The sequence below is a fragment of the Magallana gigas genome, chromosome 3, assembly GCF_963853765.1.
Source record: "Magallana gigas chromosome 3, xbMagGiga1.1, whole genome shotgun sequence".
NCBI lineage: Eukaryota > Metazoa > Mollusca > Bivalvia > Ostreida > Ostreidae > Magallana > Magallana gigas.
The window spans coordinates 57,444,700-57,472,097 of record NC_088855.1 but is presented as its reverse complement, the minus strand read 5'-3'; the positions used below and the strand labels follow the sequence as shown (position 1 = coordinate 57,472,097).

At 35.0% G+C, this 27,398-nt stretch overlaps 4 protein-coding genes across 10 annotated transcripts in view; 2 read left to right on the top strand and 2 right to left on the bottom strand.

Annotated features, from left to right (window-relative positions):
• LOC105321511 (protein retinal degeneration B) overlaps positions 1-2,589 on the bottom strand; it is a 30,002-nt gene extending 27,413 nt beyond the window's left edge. For 2 of the 3 annotated variants that reach the window (XM_034481244.2, XM_034481246.2), the window contains exon 1: positions 2,450-2,589. The gene's annotated coding sequence lies outside the window, so the exon portion shown is untranslated. The remainder of the gene's footprint in view (positions 1-2,449) is intronic. The other variant, XM_034481248.2, reaches the window with a different exon arrangement.
• A 124-nt stretch (positions 2,590-2,713) lies between these two features.
• On the top strand, positions 2,714-15,991 carry LOC105321509 (FACT complex subunit SSRP1). Its single transcript, XM_034481250.2, has 18 exons — positions 2,714-2,803; positions 3,607-3,666; positions 4,117-4,302; positions 4,443-4,548; positions 5,342-5,535; positions 5,790-5,884; positions 6,550-6,685; positions 6,855-6,958; positions 7,080-7,208; positions 7,345-7,566; positions 7,682-7,754; positions 8,002-8,134; positions 10,400-10,445; positions 10,895-11,030; positions 11,157-11,363; positions 14,984-15,096; positions 15,199-15,463; positions 15,618-15,991. The coding sequence occupies exons 2-18, from the start codon at positions 3,613-3,615 to the stop codon at positions 15,690-15,692; spliced, it is 2,274 nt and encodes a 757-aa protein (XP_034337141.2). The 5' UTR covers positions 2,714-2,803; positions 3,607-3,612; the 3' UTR covers positions 15,693-15,991.
• A 483-nt stretch (positions 15,992-16,474) lies between these two features.
• Positions 16,475-22,963, top strand: LOC105321508 (NADPH oxidoreductase A). 3 transcript variants are annotated; one of them, XM_011419792.4, is made up of 14 exons: positions 16,475-16,579; positions 16,791-16,912; positions 17,437-17,575; positions 17,795-17,922; positions 18,067-18,211; positions 18,512-18,716; positions 18,850-18,946; positions 19,541-19,660; positions 20,057-20,196; positions 20,476-20,628; positions 21,023-21,257; positions 22,136-22,225; positions 22,319-22,443; positions 22,602-22,963. In XM_011419792.4, exons 2-14 carry the CDS (start codon positions 16,795-16,797, stop codon positions 22,773-22,775), a joined length of 1,869 nt encoding a protein of 622 aa, XP_011418094.3. In that variant the 5' UTR covers positions 16,475-16,579; positions 16,791-16,794; the 3' UTR covers positions 22,776-22,963. The 3 variants fall into 3 exon arrangements, with proteins under 3 accessions (XP_011418094.3, XP_011418095.3, XP_019920151.3); XM_011419793.4 differs by lacking the exon at positions 16,475-16,579 and having other exon boundaries at positions 16,603-16,912; XM_020064592.3 differs by lacking the exons at positions 16,475-16,579; positions 16,791-16,912 and having other exon boundaries at positions 17,485-17,623; positions 22,602-22,962.
• A 568-nt stretch (positions 22,964-23,531) lies between these two features.
• Positions 23,532-27,243, bottom strand: LOC105321507 (uncharacterized). Of its 3 annotated transcripts, none has more exons than XM_011419790.4 (7): positions 27,160-27,243; positions 26,068-26,241; positions 25,641-25,787; positions 25,240-25,308; positions 24,912-25,106; positions 24,375-24,515; positions 23,532-24,048 (listed from the first exon to the last, which is right to left on the bottom strand). In XM_011419790.4, the coding sequence occupies exons 2-7, from the start codon at positions 26,227-26,229 to the stop codon at positions 23,866-23,868; spliced, it is 897 nt and encodes a 298-aa protein (XP_011418092.2). In that variant the 5' UTR covers positions 26,230-26,241; positions 27,160-27,243; the 3' UTR covers positions 23,532-23,865. The 3 variants fall into 3 exon arrangements, with proteins under 3 accessions (XP_011418092.2, XP_065936664.1, XP_065936663.1); XM_066080592.1 differs by having other exon boundaries at positions 26,068-26,254; positions 27,160-27,227; XM_066080591.1 differs by having other exon boundaries at positions 26,068-26,277; positions 27,160-27,219.
• Positions 27,244-27,398: the final 155 nt, after the last annotated feature.

The window sequence follows — 27,398 nt, the reverse complement described above, 5'->3', positions numbered from 1 at the left end:
TATTAGAAGTTTGTATCAATTATAGAGTAGGGTACCAGTAGATTAATTTTGCTATTCAACAGCTGTTGTCATAATACACATATTCTTTAGTAACAATTTAGGTACATTGATTCAAAATAGCCTGGAACAGTTGTAAATGACTGCAATATCGAATAACCTTTGTCTGAAACATAATCACCAATTGTTGATGATGTACGATCACAGAGTGACGTGTACCTAATATCTCCTCAATTTGTGAATTGCAGATACTGGAATAATTCTAGGCAATTTAAGAAACTTTGGCGGGGTCCAATGAGAACATTGGCTTCATATCAGGTTGATTTCTTGCCTAATAAACGCAATAAATCGCACCATTATTTATCGATCTTCAGTTCCCAGACTTTCTTTCCGAAATGGAACTCACTGAATAATTCTCAGACACCCCATCATGCTGATTTAGGCAAAATCTGCAAGGAAAGATTTCAAGATATCTGACTTTATTATTCTTGATTATAATAATTTGATGTCGACCAGTGGAGTTTGTAAAATCTCAGCACTCATCCAAACTCAGCATGTTTGTACACAGAAAATAACATTGTGTGGGACAAACAGATGTGATTTTTTTCCATGGAGCTGGAGCCCAAATTGTGAAGCACTTCATTACTACCAGAGTGGATTACATCACAAAGAAAAACTGCTACCTCAGAGTAAATTAAAAAAAAATACTCAGAGAAAAGTAGAATTAAAATCCTTATCCTTTTATGCCTGTTGCCCAGTTTGATAAGTGTTAAACAGGATGAGCATTTGTAATGTTATCTGAATCACTGAGTCAAATAAGGATAAAGGAAATTTCAAGCATACATGCATTCACCATGTACACTTTGTGCGTTAATACTTTCAGCAGAATTCTGACATATTATTGACATTGGTCAATTTATCTATATAATTCCACAGAACATTATACTTGGCAATATGTTATACAATAAAGCACCATTTTCTTCATTTTGCATTTTTAAATTAACTATTATTTATTAAAGCATTTAACTGTTATTTAGAGTATTTGTAAAACTAAAGTCGATATTATACATTACTGTATAAATAATACAGGTACTCTCATGATTAAAAGTTGGATAATGTTCAAATAACAAATGAAACCAGGACTACATAAGCAAATTTTCGATTGATTGAGAATGATCTAGCTCTGATAAATGTAACTCTTGGGGACATACATGCAACATTAATTATAGTGGTGCCTTTGATCTCTGCAGTCTTACTTTAACACTCTAATCCAATTGTAACGGTGAGTCTGAAATCGAAAGTGAACCAGTTTAAGAGCCCTGGCATTTGTTTGTGATCTTATGTTATCTGTCAGCCCATGACTTTCACTTTAAGGTTTTTTTTTGTTTTGTGATTGTCAGAGTTCTGTAGAGATCTGATTTTCATCAGCTGCTGATACAGCAAATTCACTATTGATTTTGTAATGTACAGTGCAGACTGTAATATGACCATGCAGAACAACTCATTTTATCAAATCATAATCTAAAATCCACCAATATAAAAAATATAAGATATTAAAATCTGAAAAGCACTTGCATACACATATTTGAATTTATTTTTTTTTTTTTTTATATAAAATTACAGACGAAAATAGTTTTTTTTTAAATTTTAAAAATTGATTAAATGATGTAAATTAAAGTTTTAAAAAAATAAACATGGCATAACAGAGACCAAGCAATGCATGAATTTATTTTAAAAGTAAAAAAAAAAAGATTGCCGTTTACTCCATCTATTGATCCTAATATTACAATAAGACTTACATGTATTTATTTTTTTTCTTAGCAATGATAGCGTAAATTGTCGATATACTACTGAGTATGCACCTTTAATACAGCCTGTCTTTACAAAACTTGTTTATTTTGCTAGTTTTTTTCCTACAAGATCTAGGGTACAATTTGATTTATTAGATTGGACCATTTATCAACCTGGATCAACAAAAGATTTAAAGCTATTGCGCAACCAAAATCATTTCAATGAAATGAGCTTAGTGGTCAAAGTATGGCCAGATTACAGACGTAAGCAGCATTATTCATTTAGCATTTTTAAACTTGAGTTTATCTACGGTACATGCATTTTAACCACGACAGATATGGATTTATCTGCAAGTTCATCAATCTAATAATTATCTATAGTTTAAGTTTGTTTACATAAACTTCACATCTAAGATCTCTTAAAATTAACTAATAATCATAATGAATGGCAAAATCATTGTGAATAATTCAAAATAAGGAGTTCAGTCAAAATCATATCCATGCACTTGTTTTTTCGTAGTGGTAGTGGTAAGCACAGCATAAAAAGGGGGGGGGGGGGCAGGCTTTGGTTACGATTACTATTGACTGATAAATAATTATAAATAGCATACTTTCTAATACATAATATAAGTAATGGTATACACTGTAATAAATCAACTAACCTTCTTGTTTTTTGCAACAGTTTTAACATCTATAATCCACCCTAACAACTCATTCTTTAACTGTCACTCGTACCCTCTGCACTGCAAATCACTGTAAATGTAAAGACCCCTTACCACATTCACGATTATTCAAATCAACCCAAATATTAAATACAATTAGACAATTTTTGATGTTCAGGATTTGATATAGAATATTAATAGCCAAATGAGTCTGAGAGTTAATTCTTTGATGAATTTGAATTATTTTGTTGTTGATATAAGGAATTGCAAATATCGGGATCGGCATTCTGAATTAAGTTCCCGCCATCTTGAAGAGACTGTTCACGATTAACTTATTAGTAAATTCGGTACCAGGTATGACATTGTAGGTTATTGTTGCATTCTTGATATTGTTCTATAGACGCATGATCGGTAAATAAAATATGGCATCGAGACTGGATTTCGGTATGTACAAGATGCAGATTTCTGTCTACCATGCCTTCATTTTCAGTAACCCAATAATAATGGTAAACAGATAAAGGACCTTATTTTTTTAAGTAAGATGAAACATTTAGAAAGCATGAGTCCATTTCAAAATTATTTTTATTCAAACTCGCGCTGCAGTCGTTTTAAGAATAAAATTTGAGTTGCTGGTATTTAACCTAGTATTTGTACAGCTGTTGTATTCGATTTGCATGCCGTATTAGTTTGATGATTTTGATTTAAACTAGAAAGAATAATCTAACAGTGAACAGGCCACGTTCAGGTCACATTAAGAATTTGTCCCGTATACTTGCACTGTAGCAGCTGTGAAGCGTTTGAATTTGCCTGTCATTTTGTCAGAAATTGCTCTCAGAATGTCTCGGATATTATTAACGTGGCGACCGTAAACAGCGAATTTTTCAAACGCAATGATACAAGTGTCAGTGATTTTGCTGCTTTAACAGTTAATGTGGTAAAATGGGATTATAAAAGAGCAACATTGTAGGTATTTGAAACAAATCATATGAAAATTTAGGCGAGATACAGCGTGATATATTTTTTTTATTTGCTACAAAGCGAGTATATGGGACTAATTCTATCATTAAAACAAGTCCGTAGGACATCTGTCATATCTGTCATTTTAACAATAGGACATTCTATCTAGATTTAAACAATTGTTTTTCCATGTAAAATAGGTAACAATGAGTGATTTTCAAGAATTTCCTGAAGTAGTTCAAGAGGTCAGAGGTGCTCTGGTATGTATTGTGTCATTCACTACAATGAACAACTACAATTTTCAAATGGGCATGAATACAATATTTGCTGAAAATTTGATTCCTGACCTATTTTGGAAATTATATAATGCTTTAATGGGTTATTTAAAATTTTCAGCCAAAATTTGAATGTCATTTGTCCTGTACGTAATTTGAAAGATACAGAGCTTTTAATTCTGAACAGAGACACATTCCCCCCGACCCCAAAGATACAGAAAAAGACCTTGTAATGAAGCATTATAAATATTAAAAATGCACAAATGAAATTTGAAAAAAAATTCAGCTCAAATTCTGTCCATGTCCATTTGAAGCCACATTGTCAGATATGATGTGCTGTAAAATATATACTGTGTAATAGTTTTTGGAATAATATATATTTTAGAGCTTGACATTTGATATGAAATCATAATCCTTTAAGAATGCACATTGCAGAATCCAGGGAGGTTGAAGCTTCAGAGTAATAGTATCATCTTTAAGAACAACAAAACTGGAAAAATTGACCAATACCCAGGCACAGATGTTGAAAAGGTACACTGGTTAAAGCGGGCCAGGGGACACTGCCTCAAATTCCTCCTATCCAATGGCACCATTCACAGATATGATGGGTTCAAAGAAGGGGTAAAGCTGTATTTTGTTTTCTTACAAGGCATCTATTATCAAATAGGAATGTATGATTCCATTGGTGATATGAAGTGTGTCAATTTTCCGTTGTTTTGCAATTGGAGTACATGACTTATTTGTTTCATTTTCTTTATAAGGAATTTGAAAAACTAGCAGCCTTCATTTCAAAGTACTACATGGTGAGTCTAGAAAAGAAAGACTTGTCAGTGAAAGGTTGGAACTGGGGAATAGCACATTTTACAGGTATAAACCATAAGATGTAGAATTATTGAGATATTTATGATATAGGAGTTACTACATTGAACTCCATGCATGTGTTGCAAGTTTACTGTTGGCGAACTAGCCAAAGAATATAATGGCACCTTTGAAACTAAATAATAATCAAAGTACTGAAGTACTGACAGGAGTTGATTTTATCAATTATGATTTATCTTAAAATCATCGATATGTTAATTTGCTTGGCAAGTAGTTTATAATCTGTATTTGTATTACACACATTTTTATATTATGAATTCTTTGACTTTTCCGACAAGAATTTCGAGAAAACCTCTTAATGAATCATGTTATGTAATATTTAAAAATAGAATTGATTTCATCAAATTATATATCGGTATTCGAAATATTTCAAAAATTGTATGGACCCAACCAATAATGAACTCTAGTCTTGTTCAATCAGGTCCAAACACTGTTTCAGTTTCGGTTTGCCAGAGTAACTGCATAGGAGAGTTGATTAAAATCAACTCCCAAAAACATGTAATAATGAGTGTTTATTTGTACATGAATTTTAAGAATAATACCTTTCGAAATATTATAATACTAGATGTTTTACGTGTATTTTGGTCTGCCTGTTATCCATTGACAAATTAAATGATTTTACATGTATATGCTTTGTAGATCTTATAAATTGTTGTCAAGCCTCCTCATCTTTGGACATGTGTACATTGTAAATGCTCCTCCAAATTCGACTCCTCTTGTATCTATTGGGATTACAATGATATGTGATAACTGTGCTCACTTTAATGAATTCAATGTGTAGGAAATGCCTTGGAGTTTGATGTTGACAACAAGATTGGTTTTGAGGTTCCCCTCAGCCACGTCTCTCACACAACTACCGCCAAACAGGAAGTGACGCTGGAATTCCACCCTAATGATGACGCGGCTGTATCGCTGATGGAGTTGAGGTTCCACATTCCCCCCGACCCCAAAGATACAGAAAAAGACCTTGTTCAAGTAGGTTGTTTGAGTCGAGGATTATCACTCTAGCAGCATAACACACAACAAATAATTTCAATTTCAAACTGTTGTCTGATTCAGGTTTTAAAATTTATTAAGGATAAAATACATGTAAAAAAAGAAATTTACTTTTGATGGAAAAACCGTTCAGCCAAAGTGTATGGATCTGAGGCTCTGAGCAGCAAAAAAATTGCATGCTAGTTCCTATAAAAAAGGTGTTATTTACCCATCTAATTAACTTATTTTGCCAGGAGTTCTACAACAATGTTCTAGAGAAAGCAGATATTATCCAGGCTACTGGTGATGCACTTGCTGTGTTTACAGAAGTCCAATGCCTCACTCCAAGGTAAATCTGTCCCACTATGACTTGCTGTGTTTACAGAAGTCCAATGTCTCACTCCAAGGTAAATCTGTCCCACTATGACTTGCTGTGTTTACAGAAGTCCAATGCCTCACTCCAAGGTAAATCTGTCCCACTATGACTTGCTGTGTTTACAGAAGTCCAATGCTTCACTCCAAGGTAAATCTGTCCCACTATGACTTGCTGTGTTTACAGAAGTTCAATGCTTCACTCCAAGGTAAATCTGTCCCACTATGACTTGCTGTGTTTACAGAAGTCCAATGCTTCACTCCAAGGTAAATCTGTCCCACTATGACTTGCTGTGTTTACAGAAGTCCAATGTCTCACTCCAAGGTAAATCTGTCCCACTATGACTTGCTGTGTTTACAGAAGTTCAATGCTTCACTCCAAGGTAAATCTGTCTCACTATGACTTGCTGTGTTTACAGAAGTTCAATGCTTCTTTCCAAGGTAAATCTGTCTCACTATGACTTGCTGTGTTTACAGAAGTTCAATGCTTCACTCCAAGGTAAATCTGTCCCACTATGAAAACCAAAAACTTATAAAGGGGGAAAATTGTTGGAACCAAAATCTTTCAAATTTTCTGTAGAAATCTTTTGTCTGAAGTAACGGTTATGGAACTGATGCTTTTGATGTTCTTCTCTATTACAGAGGTCGATATGACTTTAAAATGTACAACACATTTTTACAACTTCACGGAAAGACTTTTGACTACAAGATCCCCTACACCACAGTGCTGCGATTGTTTTTACTGCCCCACAAAGACGGCAGACAGATGTTCTTTGTGGTGAGCTTTATGACAGTCAATAGCATGTATAAATCATTAGCACTTTATAGATGTGTTTATGTATTCATTGAGCATTCAAATATAGATTCTTTAGTAACAAACTGTTACATAAGATAAAAGTTAACTTTTTCTTTTCCATATTGATTTAAGTAAGAATTTCTTTTTCCAGATCAGTTTGGACCCTCCAATTAAGCAGGGACAGACCCGATATCACTTCTGTATTCTGTTGTTTAATATTGATGATGAAATGTCCATTGAATTGGGAATATCAGAGTAAGCTGTTTCTTTATCGTTAATTCACTTTCCTGTTTAAATGTTTGAACCTGTATGGTTGTGATATGATCCTATAATTCTGTCTGATAAAAAATAGTATGATGGAAATTTTCAATTTTAGTGAAGACCTCCAAGAAAAGTATGATAACAAACTCCAGAAGGAGATGTCGGGGGCGGAGTACGAGGTCATAAGTCGGGTGTTCAAGGCTGTCACCAACCGCAAAATCACAGTGCCGGGCTCATTCTTCAGGTAGGCACTAACGATATTCAAGCATGGTATCCAAATGTTTTATATATGCAGGCAAGTTTTATCCGTTAATACATCAAGTGTTTAACATCACTCGGATGCCAGACCAGCTTGGATGACTTCTTTGTTTCTTTGTCAGCAACACAAAGTCTCACTCCATCAGCTGTTCCTACAAGGCAGCCACAGGGTTCCTGTATCCCCTGGAGAGAGGCTTCATCTTTGTCCACAAACCCCCAATACACATCAGGTTTGATGAAGTGGTCACTGTCAACTTTGCTCGTAGTGCCGGAACAAACAGATCCTTTGATTTTGATGTGGAAACAAAATCAGGGACCACTTATACCTTTGTTGGTATTGAAAAGTAGGTTCTTGTTGAGCTTTCTTAATAAAATGTGTAAAGTTATTAGCTACTAAAGCTTTGATCACAAACCGGGAAAAGGGTTCAGTGTACTTAACAGAAAAGTTATTTTTTGTAGGGATGAGTACGGAAAATTATATGATTTTGTCAGCAGCAAGAAATTGAGAGTGAAAAATATCAATGGCAAAGGGGTAAGCTAAAATGATAACGGTTACGTGTAAGTAACTTAACTGATAATAATGTGTACAAAATGTCTACTGATGTGTTCGTTGAGTAAGTTATGATTTACCATATATGATACTGAGGTATACAATTAATGTAGATTGATCTGTATGCCATACCTGAATGTTGATGGTTTACATAAGTTCACTTGTGTATAACATCTAAAGGGATATTTATATTAATATATCTATTGATGCTGACTGGTGTGCTTTATAGGATAAAGCTCCGTACAGAGACGACATGTCCGGATCTGATGAGGAGGACAACCATGATGCTTACCTGGAGAGAATGAAGGCTGAGGGCAAGGACAGGCAGAGTGGGGACGAGGACGACGACAGCGACAGCTCAGGTAAGTGGTCAATAGTGATGGCTTAGGTACCGTAATCCGGTGAATATAATACGCAGTAGTGTACAATACGCACCCCCCACTTTGGGTCTGAAAGTGGTGAAAAAAAGCTTGTTGGGATGTATAATATGCATAAAAAAAATTGACCAAACGGTAATCCTGAGTATCAACAAAGGAGTTACTGTGGAATCATTAGATTTCGTGGTGGCTCAATTTTCGTGAAATTTGTGGGTACCTCTCATCCACGAATTAACATCCTCCACGAATTAATAAATTATGGTAATAAAGTCATATTTCCTTTGTAGGTTTAACAGAATACATGAAATTACGTCCCCACGAACTTGTAAAATTTAAGCAATCCACGAAAATTGGCCCCCACGAAATTTAATGATTCCACAGTATACTTTGTATGCACGCTCAACCTCATCCCGGGAATACGCTACCGGAAATAAGAATAACACAATATTTTCTTAGATACGGATTTATTGCAACTAATACATCGCGGTAATATCTTTAATTCATAATCAATGTTGTAAATAGACCTAGTATTAAATATTCTACCGTAAATAAAATCAACTACTTTTAACAAGCGTGATATAATTGTTTTGTCATTACAATCCCTGTGAAGTGAAAAACGTACGATGTACAGGTATGGAGATAACAGACCTAATTAAATTCTTAAATGACTCCGATCAAAGTGATCAATTAGAGGCCTGGAACATAATGAAATATATTCACAAATAGTTGTGTTGTGTATAGTACACATAGCCTAAAGGGGTGTCTGAGATACCCTAGGTGTCAAGCGTTAGCGGTGGGGGAGCACAACTGTTTCAATGGCTTCAATTAACGGAATAGGTTATAGAATTATTGATATTCATAATTATTTGCAATAAATTAATTAGCATTACTTGAAAATGGTTAAAAATGAGCCAAATGATGTGTAAGCTGTTCAAAGATCGCCTTCAAATAGCACGTGGCCATCCAAGTCCGCATTCTATTAATAACAGCTGTAATGGCGGCGTACACGGAGAAAAAGAATAGGCAGTTCAAATTAAGTTTTAAAGGCCATTTTGAAACAGTTTATTTATTAACAGACTTAAAGTGTACATTTTCTTTAATTACATGCTATAACAATGATTTCCTAAGGGTTAAATAATAATATATATGTGATAATGAAGGAATGTTACGATGTATAGCGGGGTATCCTGTTTGTGAACAGCACAGGTAATACGGCAGTATGATACCCCGTGCTTCAGCTAGGGAAAAAATGTCCAAATCCTATAGGGATGTATAATACGCACCCCTTTCTCACGGTAAAAAATGCTTGGAAAAAAGTGCATATTATATTCACCGAATTACGGTAGATACCTAATAGTGACAGCTCAGGTTAATACTCTATAGTGACAGTTCAGGTGAATACTTTATAATGACAGCTCGGGTAAATACGTTATAGTGACAGCTCAGGTAAATACTTTATAGGGACAGTTCAGGTATATACTTTATAGGGACAGTTCAGGTATATACTTTATAGTGACAGTTCAGGTAAATACTTTATAGTGACAGCTCAGGTAAATACTTTATAGGGACAGCTCAGGTAAATACTTTATAGTGACAGTTCAGGTAAACACTTTATAGTGACAGCTCAGGTAAATACTTTATAGGGACAGCTCAGGTAAATACTTTATAGTGACAGTTCAGGTAAATACTTTATAGTGACAGCTCACTGAGCTCAGGTACTCTCTGTTGTACAAGTAATATAGCTCAGGTAAACACTCTATAGTGACACCTCAGGTAGATACTTTACAGCGCATTTCGGGTAAACACTCTATAGTGACAGCTCAGTAGGTTGTCTGTAAAAGTTTAAGCTGAGGTACACTGTAGTACGAGCATAGCTCAGGTAGATCCTGGGTGATAGTTAAAGAAGGTACTCTCTGAGAAAAATATCAAAAAGATAAGTATTATGTAAAAGTGATTGCTAAGGTTTGCAATATCTGTGGTAAGTGTAAACTCAAGTATGCCATGGCTTAGGTAAAAGATAGCCAAGATATCCGATGGATCAGGTAAATGATAGCCAAGGTATGTGATGACTCAGGTAAATGATATTCCAGATAGGTAATAGCTTGGGCAGATACTATTGAAAATTACATTGTATAGGTTTGTATAGGATCACTGCAAAGTGATTACCATATTATGTGCAGTGTGATAGCTTAAATAGCTATACAAATGACACTCAAACAATTAATGAAACCTGTGTTTGATTATTTTCAGATGAGTCTTACAATCCAAATGAAAGTGCCAGTGATGTTGCTGAAGAGTAAGTTATTTTCTTTTCTTTATTTTAACTTCAACTTCAACTTAATAATTTAAATGTAAATCATGTTGGCAGTCAGCAAAATTGATGCCCATAGTTCTTACTGAAACCTTTGTGATGTAAGTGTTCAATATATACAGGCGTGATCATGGTAGAACATACTGCAATTTATTTGTGTGATAGTAGAATATACATGTATATATAATGACAGTAAAACAAAATGATGTATACAGATGTGAAGAACATGTTTACAGGTATGAGAGAAAACCATATTTAGTTTTACAGGTGTGATAGAGCATTTTGATGTTTACAGGTGTGATAGAGCATTTTGATGTTTAAAGGTGTGATAGAACATTTTGATGTTGAAAGAGCATTTTGATATACACAGGTTAAGATAAGTATTTGATTACGGTATGTTTTTAGGTAAGATGACCATTCAATTATGTTTACAGGTATGACAGTAACCCACCAACCACCTCTTCCAACTCAGAGTCGGGTGACAGCAGTGGGGGGTCAGGGGATGAAGAAAAACAAAAGAAACGCAAGGAAAAGGCAGAAAAGAAGAAATCAAGATCTGCAAAGACTGTGGTAAGTGTTAGAGCTAATCTATTGTTGTATAATTACTTTGAATGACAATAAAAGTGTATAGGGCATAATGCTGATCAAAGTGTAGTAATGCTCTCCAAAAGTGAATATTTCTTTTCTATTTGACAGAGAGAAAAACTGCCTGGTTCAGAAAAGAAAAAGAAGAAGAAATCAAAGAAAGATCCCAATGCTCCGAAGAGGCCACAGTCGGCTTACTTTTTGTGGTTCAATGCGAACCGTGAGGAGCTGAAGAAAGATACCCCAGATATTAGCATCACGGATCTGTCAAAGAAGGCAGGGGAGGTGTGGAAGCAGATGGAGGATACAGATAAAACTGTGAGTGTTTGTGTTAAAGTAGATACACTTTACCATAAACAAATGAATAAACATCTTAGTATACAAATATGCTTCTATCAAAGAACTATATATGATATTAGTCAAATTTGGCCCCCAAAATTCGCTATTTTTAAAATGATTCAGGTACATTAATTTGTTGTGTTATTTTATAAAAGAGTTGACATGAAATATGTTTTTCATCCATTTATTTGATTTATATGCACTCACTGGCAGTATATGACGTCAGAAGTGACGCTATTTTTATAATTCAATCAAAATCAACCAAAAATTGACATTTTTCTTATCTTTTTTCGAATGGGAAATATAGAGCGACTCTTTGAACAAGAACAAAATTTTTGTCACTTATCAATATTGGAAAGATACATCTTTGGTGAAAATATTTTGTTTGTTCAAGTAGTCGTTCAATGTTTCCCTAGAGAAAAACTGCCTCAAAACAAGCCGTTTTATGCTAAAAATGAGAAAATGGCGGGAAAAGGTAAACTTAATGATGTCATATTTTTAAAATGTGGGCACTAAAATCAAAATGTAAATTATGAAAAAACTTCAAATGTATATTTGTACAAATAAAACAAAAAATTACAGTAAAAAGACAATGTTCATTTTAGGGGGCCATTTTAGGCTCAAACCATATATAGTCCTTTAACTAAAAACATCTAATGTACCAAATGTAGAGGACATCTTTATGGGTATATTAAACAATTTATAGATTTAGTTGGTATATTATACAAAATAACATGCCAAATTAGAATGATTTAGACATCATACTGCGTTTCAGTGAAGTGATCAGATTGTGATGGGTTTTTTAGCTCACCGAGACGAAGTCAGGGGGAGCTTATGCTATACCCTCGGCGTCGGCGTCGGCGTCGGCGTCCGGACCTGGTTAAAGTTTTTGTTGCATGTCCTGTATCTAAGCTATTACTTGTCCTATCTTCACCAAACTTGCATGGATGATGCATCTGGACCTACTTATGGACTTGAAAGACTAGGATGCTGAATCTGAGTCCTAAATTTCAGATGCTGGAGGAGGTTAAGGTTGTTGGACCAGGTTAAAGTTTTTGTTGCAGGTGCCCTTTGATAGCAATATCTAAGTTACTGCAGGTCCGTACTTCACCAAACTTGCATGGATGGTGTGTCTTATGATACTGATGCACCAGACAGGCTTGAGTGCTGAATCTGAGCTATAGGTTTCAGATGCTGGAGGGGGTTAAGGTTGTTGGAGCAGGTTAAAGTTTTTGTTGCAGGTGCCCTTTGATAGCAATATCTAAGTTACTGCTGGTCCGTACTTCACCAAACTTGCATGGATGGTGTGTCTTATGATACTGATGCACCAGGCAGGCTTTGGTGCTGAATCTGAGCTATAGGTTACAGATGCTGAAGGAGGTTAAGGTTTTTAGAGCTGGTTAAAGTTTTTGTTGCAGGTGCCCTCTGATGATGATATCTTGGTTACTACTGGTCCTAACTTCACCAGACTTCTATGGATGGTGTGTCTTATGATACTGATGCACCAGACAGGCTTGAATGCTGAATCTGAGCCATAGGTTTCGGATGCTGGAGGAGGTTAATGTTTTTAGAGCTGGTTAAAGTTTTTGAAACAGGTGCCCTCTGATGATTATATTTTAGTTATTGCTTGTCCTAACTTCACCAGACTTCCATGGATGGTGCGTCTTATGATACTGATGCACCTGACAGGCCTGAATGCTGAGTCTGAGCCATAGGTTTCAGATGCTGGATATGGTTAAGTTTTTTGGAACAGGTCACATGTTTAATAGATGATAGTACTATTTCAAACTTGCATGTTGACTTAACTGTAATATGAATGAATCACAGAGGAAGCTTCAGATGCAGAGCTTGATCTCCATTATCAAGGATGCTAAAAAATATATCTTAGTTATTACAGGTCCTTACTTCACCAAACTTGAATGGATGGTGTGTCTTATGATACAGATGCACCTGACAGGCATGGATGTTGAATCTGAGCCATAGGTTGCGGATGCTGGAGCAGGTTAAGTTTTAATTGCTAGTGCCCTCTGATGATGATATCTTATTTATTACTGGTCTGAACTTCACCAAACTTGCATGGAGATGCGTCTTATGTATACTGATGCACAGGCTTGCATGCTGAATCTGAGCCATAGGTTTCGGATGCTGGATGAGGTTTAGTTTTTTTGGAACAGGTCACATGTTTTATAGATGATAGCTTGCATAGTTGATTTAACTATATTATAAATGAAACGCAGAGGTTTCTTCAGATGCAGAGCCTGATCTCCATTATCAAGGATGCTAAAGAAATCTCCTACCTCACTTAAACCTACTTGATAGAAAGATGAGGTTGTTGTTAAATGATATAACATGATTCTTATGATAAAGTATTGTATGATGTGAAACACTTTTGTTTAATATGATACAATATAATATCATATGTTATATTGTAAAAAGTTATATGATACGATATGATATTGTATCAATTTTTTTGATATTTTATGATATGATATTGTATCATGATATTGTTTTGTATAGTATTGTATATTATGATACAATATTATATTGTATCATACGATATTGTATAATATGATATTGGTTTCTGTAATTTACAATTGTATCACGCAAAACTGTATTATATGATATTGTAATATTATTTGTTTTGCCTCGGACTAGAATGTCGCGACGTCATTGGATGAAACGCGTCACGTGGCTGCCTTACAAATTCCTTTAAAAGGCAAGCGTCAAAATTTATAGGGCAACATGGCGGACGTAACGTTATTTGAACTGATTTTTTACACAAACGTTTGTTTACATATCAAACTTTAGGTCCTCGACAAAACAAAACACTTATTAGGTTTGTTACTGACTGTTTAAAGAAATTTGTGGGGTCGGTAAAGTCCATAGAAGGTTCGGCTTCGCCTCGCCTTCTATGGACTTTACCGACCCCACAAATTTCTTTAAACAGTCAGTAACAAACCTAATAAGTAATAATATTATCGTATCATACAATATTGTATAATATGACATTGGTTTATATGATATATTATTGTATCATATGATACAATATGTATGTATAATATTGTATTATATAATATTTTATTTTATCACATTATATTGTATCATTTGATATGATACAATGTTATATCAAATTATACAGTATCATATGATACAATATCATATTATGTATCAAATATTATACAATATCGTACAATACAATATATCATACTGTATTATACAATATTGTATTATATGTAATATTAATGTTGTATTATGTGATCAAATACAATCAGGTTTAACACAATACAATGTCATTTCATATTTACAATATCATCTTTGTTTATTACAGTATTTTATTGTATTATATGATATATATTGTAAGTATGATAGGATGCAATATTTAATTTTATATTATTATATTGATTAATATATGAACATATGATTATCATACAATTTTTTAACAGATGATATATGATTTTGTGTCAAAACAGAATCCATGAATATCCAAGATCATAAAGTATGATTTTTATATAATATGATAAAGGTGGTCTCATAGGGGTGATGCCTCGTCTCGGTGAGCTTTGTAATCTGTGATTACCTATGTTTTTTACCTCATACAGGAATGGAATGAGAAAGCAGCAGAAGCCAAAAAAGAGTATGAAAAAGCCATGGAAGAGTATAAAGCCAAGAAAAAGGAAGCCTCAGATGATGAAGGCGATGATGATTCCTCTAAGTAAGTTGGACAGTCACTGCATTATCACCCAACACAGTGTAAGCATTGACAATGTTATCAGTAATTTCAATTTCTCAAACATTTGACACTTTTACATTACAGGAAAAGAAAAAGTCCAAAGAAGAGCCCCAGCAAATCATTATCAGACAGTCGGGCTGGAGCTGGAACAAACTACAAAAGTAAGGAATACATCTCCAGTTCTGGAAGCAATTCTTCAGGGTCTGATAGTGATGACAAACCTTTGAAAAAGAAACCCAAGAAGGATCAAGGCACAAAAGAGAAAAAGAAGAAAGAAAAGGCTCCAGAGACGAAGAGGAAATCTAAACGTCAAAACAAAGGAAGTGAAAGTGAAAGCAGTGTGGGAGAGGTAAGCATTTCAGATCCCTGTAATGTGTATTCATTTTACTTGAATTGATATCATTTTGGAAAGACAGTTGTCCATGATCTTGATTACTTCCTATGAAACTACAGTTTGTTGAAAATTAATGTTTTCTCATTCAAAATGTACTTTTATTCTTCAGTTACCAGATGAAGAAGAAATTCTAGATACCCCTCCATCATCAGGAAAATCAGCATCGGAATCAGAGTCAGACTGAACACAGCAACTCATGGCTTGGGATTTGTGATATCTTGACACTGTATAAAAATATTTTTACAATTCATGAAAAGTATTGATGTTTCATCACATTTCTTGCTTCAAGAATGTATTATGTGTACAAAGAAGTACCAGTGTTGTGTTGGCACTAAAACGACTTTAGCCTTCATAAATGTGTAAATGTGATTAAAAAACAGATTCTCTTTAACGTAAGGAAACTTTATAGCACCAATAGTGCTTAATTTGTTTCATTGATAACTGTATGATGAATTCATAATAAATGTCAGTCATCAATATAAAGTTCTGTCTAATTATTCTATAACTGTGTACACTTTATACATATATTCCAATCAGGACAAGTGGAGATCAAAATATTTATTTCAATATACAATTTTTAAAGTGTATGCCAGCTATGACAATAATTGTATGAATTGAAAGGAAATTATATATTGTTTCGCGAAAATGTCAAGATAAATACAAAAAAGTCATGAGTATTCGCTGTACTTTTGACTTACAAAATTTGTTTGTGTAGTGGCTAGTTAGGGCAGATTGTATGTGATGACTGCACTCCCACCACCTGAAAAAAATTGAAACTCTTAAAATAGTACAAGAAAAAGACCCCCTCCCCAATCCGTCTAAAAAAAATAATCTCTCTGACCCCACCCCTTCAACTCCCATCTAGAAAAAGTTGTTGCAATACTTTTATAACTATCGAATTTTTCCTGGGTACATAGGATTTTTTATTCGATGCCACAGGCGCTCTTTCTGTAATTAAAGTTCTTTCTGTAGTAAATTAACGGGAAATTGAGTCGGGCTCGGAATCCACAAAGAATTGCAATAAGTTTCGAATTTTCTCTGATCTGTATCTCATGTACGTGTACAAGAAAGGTGTGTGCTCCATTATCCAAAGTGTTATCAATTTAATAGCATAAAATTCACAAATTCAGATTTTTTTCTACAATATATTGCAAAATTATTACATGACAGACTTGCAACAATATTCAATCTCGGTTGGAAAAAGTCAACCCTTTCTTCATGTGTATACAATAGCGGTATTTCATTTAAATGTAATACCCTTGTATTGCTCATGATATTAAAGGGCGATGCTGGAATGGGTTTTAGCCGGACTGCTGTGTATTGTGACCTATGTTGTCTTCACCTTGTCAACTTCGTCAGGGAGTCAGTATGAGGATAACAGTATCGATGCATTCATCAGTAAAGGTTTGTTGTTGTCCCTTCAGGTTTATTACGTTTATTTTGAATTTTATAAAACTCAACAAACCACCTAAATCCAAAGGCAGAAAAAAATGAATAGAGGTTTACATCTTTTTATTGAAATGAAATAACGTTTTTGGATTCTTATTATTTGTGTATTTTAGGCCTCTCTTTTTGTAATGCAGGTGCTTGTTTCATATAGGAGGTATATTTACTATATAAATAATATTGTATTGTTTATACAGTAGTATATAGACCTTCTGTATGAAACAAGGGCCTGTGCTTTATATGGCTGGACTTAAATTATACCAGTATGAATGAATCGATCAGTGTTATATATTGTATCAGTGGCACAAACTCTGTCACTAATTAGCATTCTAGATGTTTAATTGATCTTAAGACCCTTTTGTTAAATCAGTTTGAGGAGATGCATCTTTTACAAATAACATATACTTTAACTAGTTATAGTGAAGAATATAATTTAAATTTAATGGCATTGACAATATTTTTTTTACATCCATAATTTGTAGATAGTTCAGTTGCCAAAAGGCCGGCTCCCAGGGAGAATAAATACAAGAGGAACTACATTACAGATGGACGACAGATTCTGTTGTTGTATGGAACAGAGTATGGCTTCAGTGAAGAGGTGGCCACGAAACTGTTCGACAGGTGACACGTATCAAACACTGCTTCAAATATCACAGATGCTAATACCCGGTAGTAAAACACTTAAAAAGGAATAGTAAATACATGTACTGAGTATTCACATACAAGATATTTTATCTAAATGCTAGAAAGTAAGAACTTAAACTATAACAACAACTGTTCATGTTATATTGAATAGGCCACATTTGATTGTAATATTTTTGCCTGAATATAACATTACAGGTTAGGTGAAGAATCTGTTTTGAATGGAATGTTATGGCAGCCGCGGCTGGTCAACGTGAAGTACTACTCACACATCCGCTGGACGGAGGAACAGCTGTGTCTCCTTGTCATCTCAACCAGCGGGGACGGTAGGAGCAGGGGCCACGCCAGGGGTTTTCTCTCTTGAACCTCCAGTTTTCAAAACCACCCCTTTCTAACAAACCTATTAATGAAACATAATGCATTAAAAAGTTTATAAAGAAGCAGGTGAGGCACTTCCTTACATGTTGCAGGTGTTCCTCCAACTGATGCCTTGCCATTTTACCAGATGCTGATGAATTCTGGTGAAACACTAAGTCATATACGGTATGCAGTACTGGCACTTGGGGACTCCAACTACCCACATTTCTGCAAGACTGGGTTATCACTTGATAAAAGGTTTGTAGTATTGCATTCCTTATCTATTTAAAATCAAAAGAAAATATTTTAGTCCAGTTTTAATTGACTCTTAATTACCTGGTAGTATAAGCTTTATTAGTGCTGGTTTTATAGATAAATTGAGTTCTGGTATGTTTGATGATATTCGATTTGCAGACCAACCAAACAAAACAAATACATGTATCTGAATATGTTGAAAATAAACTCTGATACTATACATGAATGCCTTTCCTCTATTGTTATACAGAAAAAAAGGTATTCTTTCTTCATGGCAATGATTTTTCCTTTTTTGTGCCCCAGACTGGGTGAGCTGTCGGCAGTGCGATTGTTGGATTGTCAGACCATAGACATGGAGGATTGGCCGGTGATTTCTGATTGGATGAACAGGGTGGTTGGGGCGGTCAGTGAAGCCGACCTAGCTGTCAAAACTGACTACCTTGTTGTGAATTCTCTGGGGAACAATGAGGGACACACCAGGACAAATCCGTTCCTCTCAAGGTTATTGGTGAGTAAAAACTTAACAGTTCTCTCAGAAAAATGATCTTAGTGATCACACTAGAGTTGTGTACCGGTATATAATAATGGCTGGTGGATTTAATGTATCCTGACATATAATGAATTATAAGGTCCGATTTCAGGTAAAGAAGCCATTGACTGTTGTCGACAATGATGAGGACAAAGTGACCATTCAGTGCGAGTTTGACATCACAGGCAGTGGACTGACATGGACTGCAGGTAAGTCACTTGTATGAGTAAAAGGTATATATTTAAATCTCCAACAAGGGACAGACATGGATGGCAGGTAAGTCATCTGTATAAATAAAAGGTATACATCAGACAGGTAGGAGTAATAAAGCACAAAAGACTTCAGCTGGTGTCCTTTTGGTTGCACATTTACCTTTTATTCTGTGTAGCTGAGTGTTTGTTAGACTCTGAGTGTATCTACCTATTGATATCAAAAATAGAAATGTACTGTATTTAGAAATTAGGAAATAGCTTTAAAAAGTGAGTAAGATACTGTAGATTCCTTATTTTACGTGTGTATTTAATTCTGCGATAGCACTGTTCTGTATAAAAGTGTGAAAATTTGAAATTGCGAATGCAGAACCTTTTACCAATTTCGTATAATTCTCAAGTCTCAAAAAATAAAATTGAGATTTTAAATCCGAGAGGGGTGTTTCTCACGGTTTTATGCCGATATTAATTCCTTGCATTTAGTTAGGAATGTACAGTACCTGTAATAAATCAGCTCTTGGTTATTCACTGTGATCATTATAATCTGTTCTGGCTTTGCTGTGTGTTTAAGTTATTTTCTATGATTGATTACAGGTGATGCATTAGGTGTTTATCCCCAGAACAACCAAAGTCAGGTGGAGGGGATTCTCCAGGCCCTGGGGTACACGGGACAGGAGGGGGTTGAGACAGATCAGAGACCCTGGGGACATACAGGTAAATGGGGGTAACACGTAAATGCAGTATGGCGAGTCCCTATTGAAATTGATGCTCATAAATCATTGGCGGTTGATTCCGTACTCTAGTGTATTGGGACTTAAAGCTGGCACAATCTTTTCCAAACTTACATGTTAACAAAATTCAATTTTAACGAAAGCTCTAAAAGTTGATAAAGCTACATGCAAGTGTGTAATGTTAAATAATTAAATTTAATTAATCAATTAGCAGAGATGGTAGGGAGGAAAGTGTTGGTAAGCTCTCTTGTATCAAGTTTATGACTTTAAGAATTGGGAATGTACAACACATTCCCAGGTTGTAAATAAGGTGCCTTATGCATGAGGTTAAAAAATTTTGGTACATAAATACTCGCATGATTGTTTTTGTAATATGCAGACAGAGTCCTGACATGTAAGGAGATGCTTCTTCGATACCTGGATATCAAGCATGTCAAACCCGAGCTTCTGGAGTTAATTCTGAGTCACTCCAGCTGTGATGACCAGAGACAACAGCTCAGGGACCTTCTTCACACACAGGTACATTTACATACCTTGTCACATATAAAGTTGCTGAGAGTATTTAGAATACTGATACTAAATATGTACGTGTATTTTGAATATAAATGTAATTTAAAGTAAAATTATCTTGTCAGATATTACAGCATGCATGTTTTGTTGTAATAATATTTGAAAAATAAAAAATATGACAGATATTTTGGCAGGTGCTTGTATTCAAAACCTAAAGTCTCATTCATTTTGTATTTTGGTCAAGATCTTGCATATTCATCTTATGAGTTGAAATACCTATTGTCTAAGGTGCCTTCAGGGGTCAGGGAATATTTGTCTGTGAGGGAGGTACTAGATGTTGTGGAGGAGTTCAAGGTTCGCCCCCTCCCTGTCGATAGATTCCTGTCCCACCTGAAACCTCTCCAGCCGAGGTATTACTCTATCTCATCATCCCCACAAATAGTAAGTATGGCCATTGGTCTATTTGTGTGTATATACATATAAACCTGTATTGTGGGAGCTCCCTATCCAGACAGTGTAATGTGAAGGTATTACTGTGGTAGTAGATAAAAGCACACTGAATTTGTGTGTGCATATATATGTACCTATGATAGTTATAACATACCCACATGATGTGAACCTCTATTTAAATGTTTTTTGTTGAATTAAACTTCAAAGTATTTAACAAAGACCTTCAAAGTGAAAAAAGATTTGTGCAGGCTCCAGAATTTGTGAAATGTAGTTGATGTCAGATAGATTCTATATTAATACCTTTATTTAACTTCCAGTGTTCCTGGACATTATTGCTCAGCTGTGTTTTGTGGCACATGTACCTCCTGTTTTGAATTTTACACAGAATTCCAACACAGTGTGTGTAACAGCTGCAGTGGTCCGTTACTCCACACTGGGCCGGGACCGGGAAGGTGTAACCACCTGTTACCTACAGGACCGACTGCTGCCAGGGGATCAGTGCCCCGTGTTCATCAGCAAAAATCCAGACTTTAGGTTACCTAGCAACACCAAGACTCCCCTCATTTTGATTGGTCCAGGCACAGGGATAGCTCCATTCAGAGCCTTCCTACAGGAGAGAGGTATGGTACACTACCAACACACTAAACATGGGTTGCTTTAATCTAGGATTGTTTTTACCGTGTTTAATGCTTATTTTGTTATAATATTACCGGTACTTATTAGGTTTGTTACCAACTGTTTACAGAAATTTGTGGGGTCGGTAAAGTCCATAGAAGGCGAGGCGGACTTTACAGACACCACAAATTTCTGTAAACAATCAGTAACAAACCTAATAAGTGTTTTGTTTTGTCGAGGACCTAAAGTTCGATATGTAAACAACAAAAGATAATACATAACAATTAAATTCATAGGCTTATTCTCTAATTTTGTACCTTTCTCGTCAGTCGTCTGTGCAAACTGGGATGCCATTGTATATAGGATCGTTTTATTACGTCACGGGCACAGGGGCGGTCACTCTAAATATTTTGGGGCTTAAAAATTAAAGGTATGGTTAAACGTTTTTGTAAAAAATCAGCTCAAATATCGTTACGTCCGCCATGTTGCTGTATAAATTTCGACGCCCGCCGTGTAAAGAAATTTATAAGGCAATCACATGACGCGATTCATCTGATGACGTCAAGACATTCTAGTCCGAGGCAAAACAAAAGTAAATATTGGTATACATAGAAGAAGTTGTATGTATTTTGTGGAAGTAAAAGGACTTAATGATTGTAGTGGTTGTTCCCACCACTAGCAACATTCAATTTTGTTTTGATGGTCATTACTTTAGTACATTTATTTGGAAATCTTTGATACATGTAATTTTGAAATTATTAAATATTTTCCCCAAACATTTTCAATACCTGTAGATGTTATTGAAATGTGCCTCTATTATCGACCTCATTCTTATACGACTATACTGGATCATTTCTCACGTACTGATTGTTTCTCTGGTCAGCTGTGTTAAGTCAGGAGGACAGAGGACAGATTCTCCTGTACTTTGGATGTAGACACAAAAACAAAGACTTCCTGTACAGGGATGAACTAGGTAAGTTCAGAGATGGACAGAAGCATAAAAACCTTGATAGTTTTCTGACACACAACTGTGAATGATAGTATCTATGTTCTTGCAATTCTTCAGAGAATTTGGCAGAGAAATCTGTGATATGTCTCCGGCCTGCCTTCTCAAGAGACCAGGAGGAGAAGATTTATGTTCAACACTTACTCCTGCAGGATGGATCTCTGATATGGAACTTGGTTAATAAAGTAATGCATCAAGCTAATATCAGTACTGTTAAAAGATTCATCTATAGGCATTTTTTACTGTGTTAAAAAGTTAATCTCAATATGCATCTGAATGTACCTTATACACATACTAGTAGCTTTTTATAAACTATTTTAACGAGGAGAGATCTTTGTTGTAGGAGGAGGCTGCAGTTTATATCTGTGGAGATGCAAAGCACATGGCCCGTGATGTTCATAAAGTGTTGTTACAGATTATTGTGATGCAGGGGCGGACAACTCAAGATGAAGCTGAACTTCTCCTCAAAGGTCTAGAGACACAGGGTCGATATCAGAAAGATGTGTGGGTCACATGACCAGGGGCGTCTGCTAAAGAATGAGGTCACCAGGGAACTGTGCAATCAGAGATACAGTCAAATACATTGAACTATATTTGATTGATTTATTTTTTTTATATGTACATGAGTACACGTGTTGATTTACCTCAAAAAAGATTTCTGTGATACTGTTTCAAATTTATTTTATATTTATGGTATTAAATACTTCAATTATTGAAATGCTTTAAAGTTTTTGGTATAAGATAGTTCATATTAATTTTAGTGATTAAGAAGGGGGGGGGGGGGACTTATTCTTAATCCCCAAATTTTTTACTTGATGTGATCTATTAAACCTACCACCCACTTTTCAGTTGGCTGATCAAAAGTTCTTTGCCAATCAAATATTATCTTTTGTTTTCAGCTCTCTAAACTGTCAATCAAAAATTTGACTTTGCTGTGAAATTAAAGAAATTCTTAACAATTAGGAGCATTACTTAATGGAGTATTCAGCAGCTGCTGATTGGATAAAAAAAAGTGGAATATGTTCTCAGCTTCATATACATGTGTTGATATGGCTTTTTTGACTATCCTCTGCCTCAGGAGGTGCATTTCAGGCCAATGAAAATCTACGTTTATATAAACATGTAGTTGATGTGCTGCACTGCATATACCTTGTATCAATATAAAGTAAAACTACTGTAGATATGAAATATGCTCAAGTCCATATACGACAGTATGACTAATGTAATTTCACATAATCCATATTCCTTGCTTCATACAATTTATAACAAAGACTTTGGTTTGCTTTAGTATTATTTATCCCAAGATGGTAAATGTTTTACAGACTGAGATCAACATTTTGTATACATAAAAATCCACTCATACACATAATAAAACATCCACAACAACTGAGTAGTAAAATCTTCTACAAAATAGTGTTCATTATTATTAATATATCCTCCATAAAAAACAAAACAGAAAACAATCACATCATCACTGCTATAAAGTGAATGTTCAATACATGTATTCCCAAGAGTTCCATGTAGAGTAATCAAAAGGGAGCTTCACACATCAAAAGTCAATACGAGTGAATTTGTGTCAACACAAAGTAAAACATGGAGCATTGGTGTTACTGGTCTTTCTTTTCTTCGCTGGTGCTAGGGGGCTGGGGTCTTACACACAGATACAGTCCGACCAGGGACAGGAGCAGTAGTGGGGAGAAGGTCCCTAATCTGAGGGCAAGTTCTCTCTTTGTCATCAGCTCAGATTGAAAGTGAAGGATAAAGTAAGTTCCTTCACTCAAGCCCCAAATCTGTTCAAAGAAGACATTATGTCTGGTTTATTTTTATAACTGCTGATTGGCTATGGAATATTTACTTGCTCATCATGTAGCATTACCGGTATTATGTCATCCCAAACTGATGCATCAATGCAATGACTCATTTTAGTTGTAAATTGGGTTAGTCATATGTTATCTTTTATCTTGATTATCAATAAGAAAAAAATACTGGAAATTATAAAACATAGGTATACATGAAATGATACTAGGTACTTTGGTCTCTTGTTTTCAGACATGTATCACATGTTACAGATATGTGCAAGATCTCTCAGTAAATGGGTTGAGCAGACATGACCTACCAGTATCTGGGCCAGAAATACAATCCTGACATCCTCCCTCCTCTTGAACCTCGGGGCAAGCCAGGTAAGGATGGCCCAGCCCATCATAAGGGCACCTGCTGCCCGCGTGGTGTGGATGTGGTACTTGTCCACCCTCCGGCCCTACAGAAAAAAAGTCACACAAATGATACAATATTTTATTCCCAAATGAAGGAAATGCATGTTGACGATTTAATATTCTGATGTTTCAAGTTTATGGGGAAGTAACTGGTTCATGAAGATATAATTTATTGCATTGTGGTTAGGTCTATTCCCATACTTTTGCAGTACAATCACATACAATTGTAACTTTAATAATCAATTCTGAACCAAGAAGTACCTTGTAAATACTTATGTATGATGGTCAAAAAGGTTCAATTGCCAGTGCAAGATAGCTCGATATTGGTAGAGCACCTGACTAGAGATTCAGGGGGTATGGGTTCAAATCGCAGTCTCTCTCTCATTATTTCTCATATCCCATTATATATGCAAACGTTATTCATAGGGTATCGACTTTACCTGGACTTTGCACATGGCATTTGCAAAAGACATATGTGCCAGAGACATTAGCAATACAATCCAGCTGTTTATGTGCAGTAACAGAGTTATTCCCCTTGACTGCTTCAGACCCTGAAGTTCTGGACGACTTTTAATGAGTTGATAGACATTAGCCACACACCACAAAATGTTACCGAGAAATCCAAACCAGAAATGCTGAAAATGAGGATTCAAGTTTTATAACAGAATACATATATTTGACAATAAATATTCAAGCATATTTTAATGATTACACATATATATTTATGATGACACTTTTTTTTGGTTTATTAAATTCATTCTTAGTTACCTTATCTGTGAAGATTTCTCCATATGACAGTTGACCTACAGTCATGACAATAAGAAGAATGGAAATACCCTGAAAAGATGTGAAACGATTACATGTAACAACTGAAAGGCAATGAAGAGAGTATTTATTATGGTAAGAAAACAGACATAACTAATATTCATTTGTAAATTTAGAAGTTTCAAAACAGTCCAATTTATTGAATAATGTCAAACTAAAACCGCAAATAGGCAATCTCACCAAAGAATATACTTCACAGTATTGGTACATTTGATATGTTTATGTTTATTTTTCCAATCCAACAAAGAAAATGCTAAATGGAAGTAGCTGGTACACCCAAGGGTGTTCACTAGAAATAATAAATGAAATTTAATAAGTTTATATCAAAATAGATGACAGTTTACCAGAGCCCTGGAGAGAAGCATAGCTGCCTTGATTGAGGGATCCGATGTCTTTCTCCTCATCAGCCATAACAGGAGGGGACCGAACAAGAAGGCAGCAAACAGGCGGTTCAGTTGTCCATGAATCACATCGATCTTTAAATCATTGGTCTACAATATTTCTAAATATCATTAGTTTTAAACAGATTTAAATAACATGTAAACAAACATTGGGTGGCACATGATTTATCATATACTAGAAAATTTCAAATATGGAAAGAGCTCCGAATTTCTGTATTGTAATATTTTTGCAATATTTATCCTGTAGGTAGCTATAATTCAGATTCTGGTATGTTTTTATGTGTAATTCACATTCAAAACAATAATGCAACTGTCAATTACAATGGCATTATCTTTTAACAATAACTAAGCTTGATCCTTCAATATTTACCTGTAGATTCATTGTCCAGAATGGGTTGACATAGAGCAGGAAGCCTGTGACGCCGGTAAAGATGAGGTCAGCAAGCAGCCATGTGTTTAGATCTCTCAACCCCGTCACGAGAAACAGAAGGACGAAGGCACCCCCACGAATGTAGTCAGACAGGTCCGCCATACCACCAGCTGCCTGTAGTACCAATCTAGTCAATACAAATAGAAGAAACTGTCCCCCAGTGGACACCTTGTTTCATAATTCAGTGTCTCTAGATGTAACAAGAAGATTAAGTCAAGAAATAGGAAGTTGTAAATTCCTGTCATCTGAATCACTTCATGTAGTATATTCATGTTATATATGTACTTCATGTGTCAACTGTCTTAAAGTTTGGGATACATTTTTACACCTTCTCTGTGTGCGAGTTTATAGAAACTTGTATTCATTGTTTTATGTCAAACAAAGCTTTTAAATATAATAAACAAAAAAGTCTAAAAATGTTCATCTAATGCGTAAAAGTTGTGCTACCTTATGTTAATTAACAAAATACTTACTGATGTCGACATACATGTAAATGCCAACGAAGCATTTATGTTTAACGCCCAATTTAATGTAATATTAAAAACATTATTAACATTACATAAGATGGCCTAACTTAATTATTCATTCTTGGAGTTGGATCTAAGTCTTGTTTAATTGATTAGATTTTTATCTAAGTTCTACCATTTGTTGATTATTATAAGTTCTAGCACATGAAAATTAAAAAAATGCATGCTCATGTGAAACTTAAGGTTTTTATATAAAACGCCAGCTAGAATAACCTGTTTATGAAAAAAAAAACCCATCAAACCTATGGACCTATGCATTTTCAATTTAAACTTCGCTTTCCGTTTCGGGTGTCCTCAAATAATAATTGACAAACACCCAAATCATGTATTTCGCAGATGCTACATTGGAAAAAAGGTAAAATATTACTCTCACCGAATTTACTCGAAATCCAACCGGTATTAAATTGTTTTATGCAAAATAGCAGAAAAATGTGTTATCCATTATGCAAGTAGACTTGCACTGCAGTTTCTGGATAACCATTAGTTAATTTATGTGTGTGCATACCTTTATTGCTAAATCTTTGTCTTTCAGTAATTTTGTAGCAGACAACAATAAAATACCATAGACATGGCGCGTAGAGGAATTTCGTAGATAAGAATTACATTATCATAATGCACAGAAGGAAATATGAAATGGTTATAAACGTAAAAAATGCATAAAGAGAAGATATGGAATAGAATTATGCTACATTTTTTTCAACATTTCTTGAATTTTTGGAAAAATTTAACAAAGTTCGAATAAAC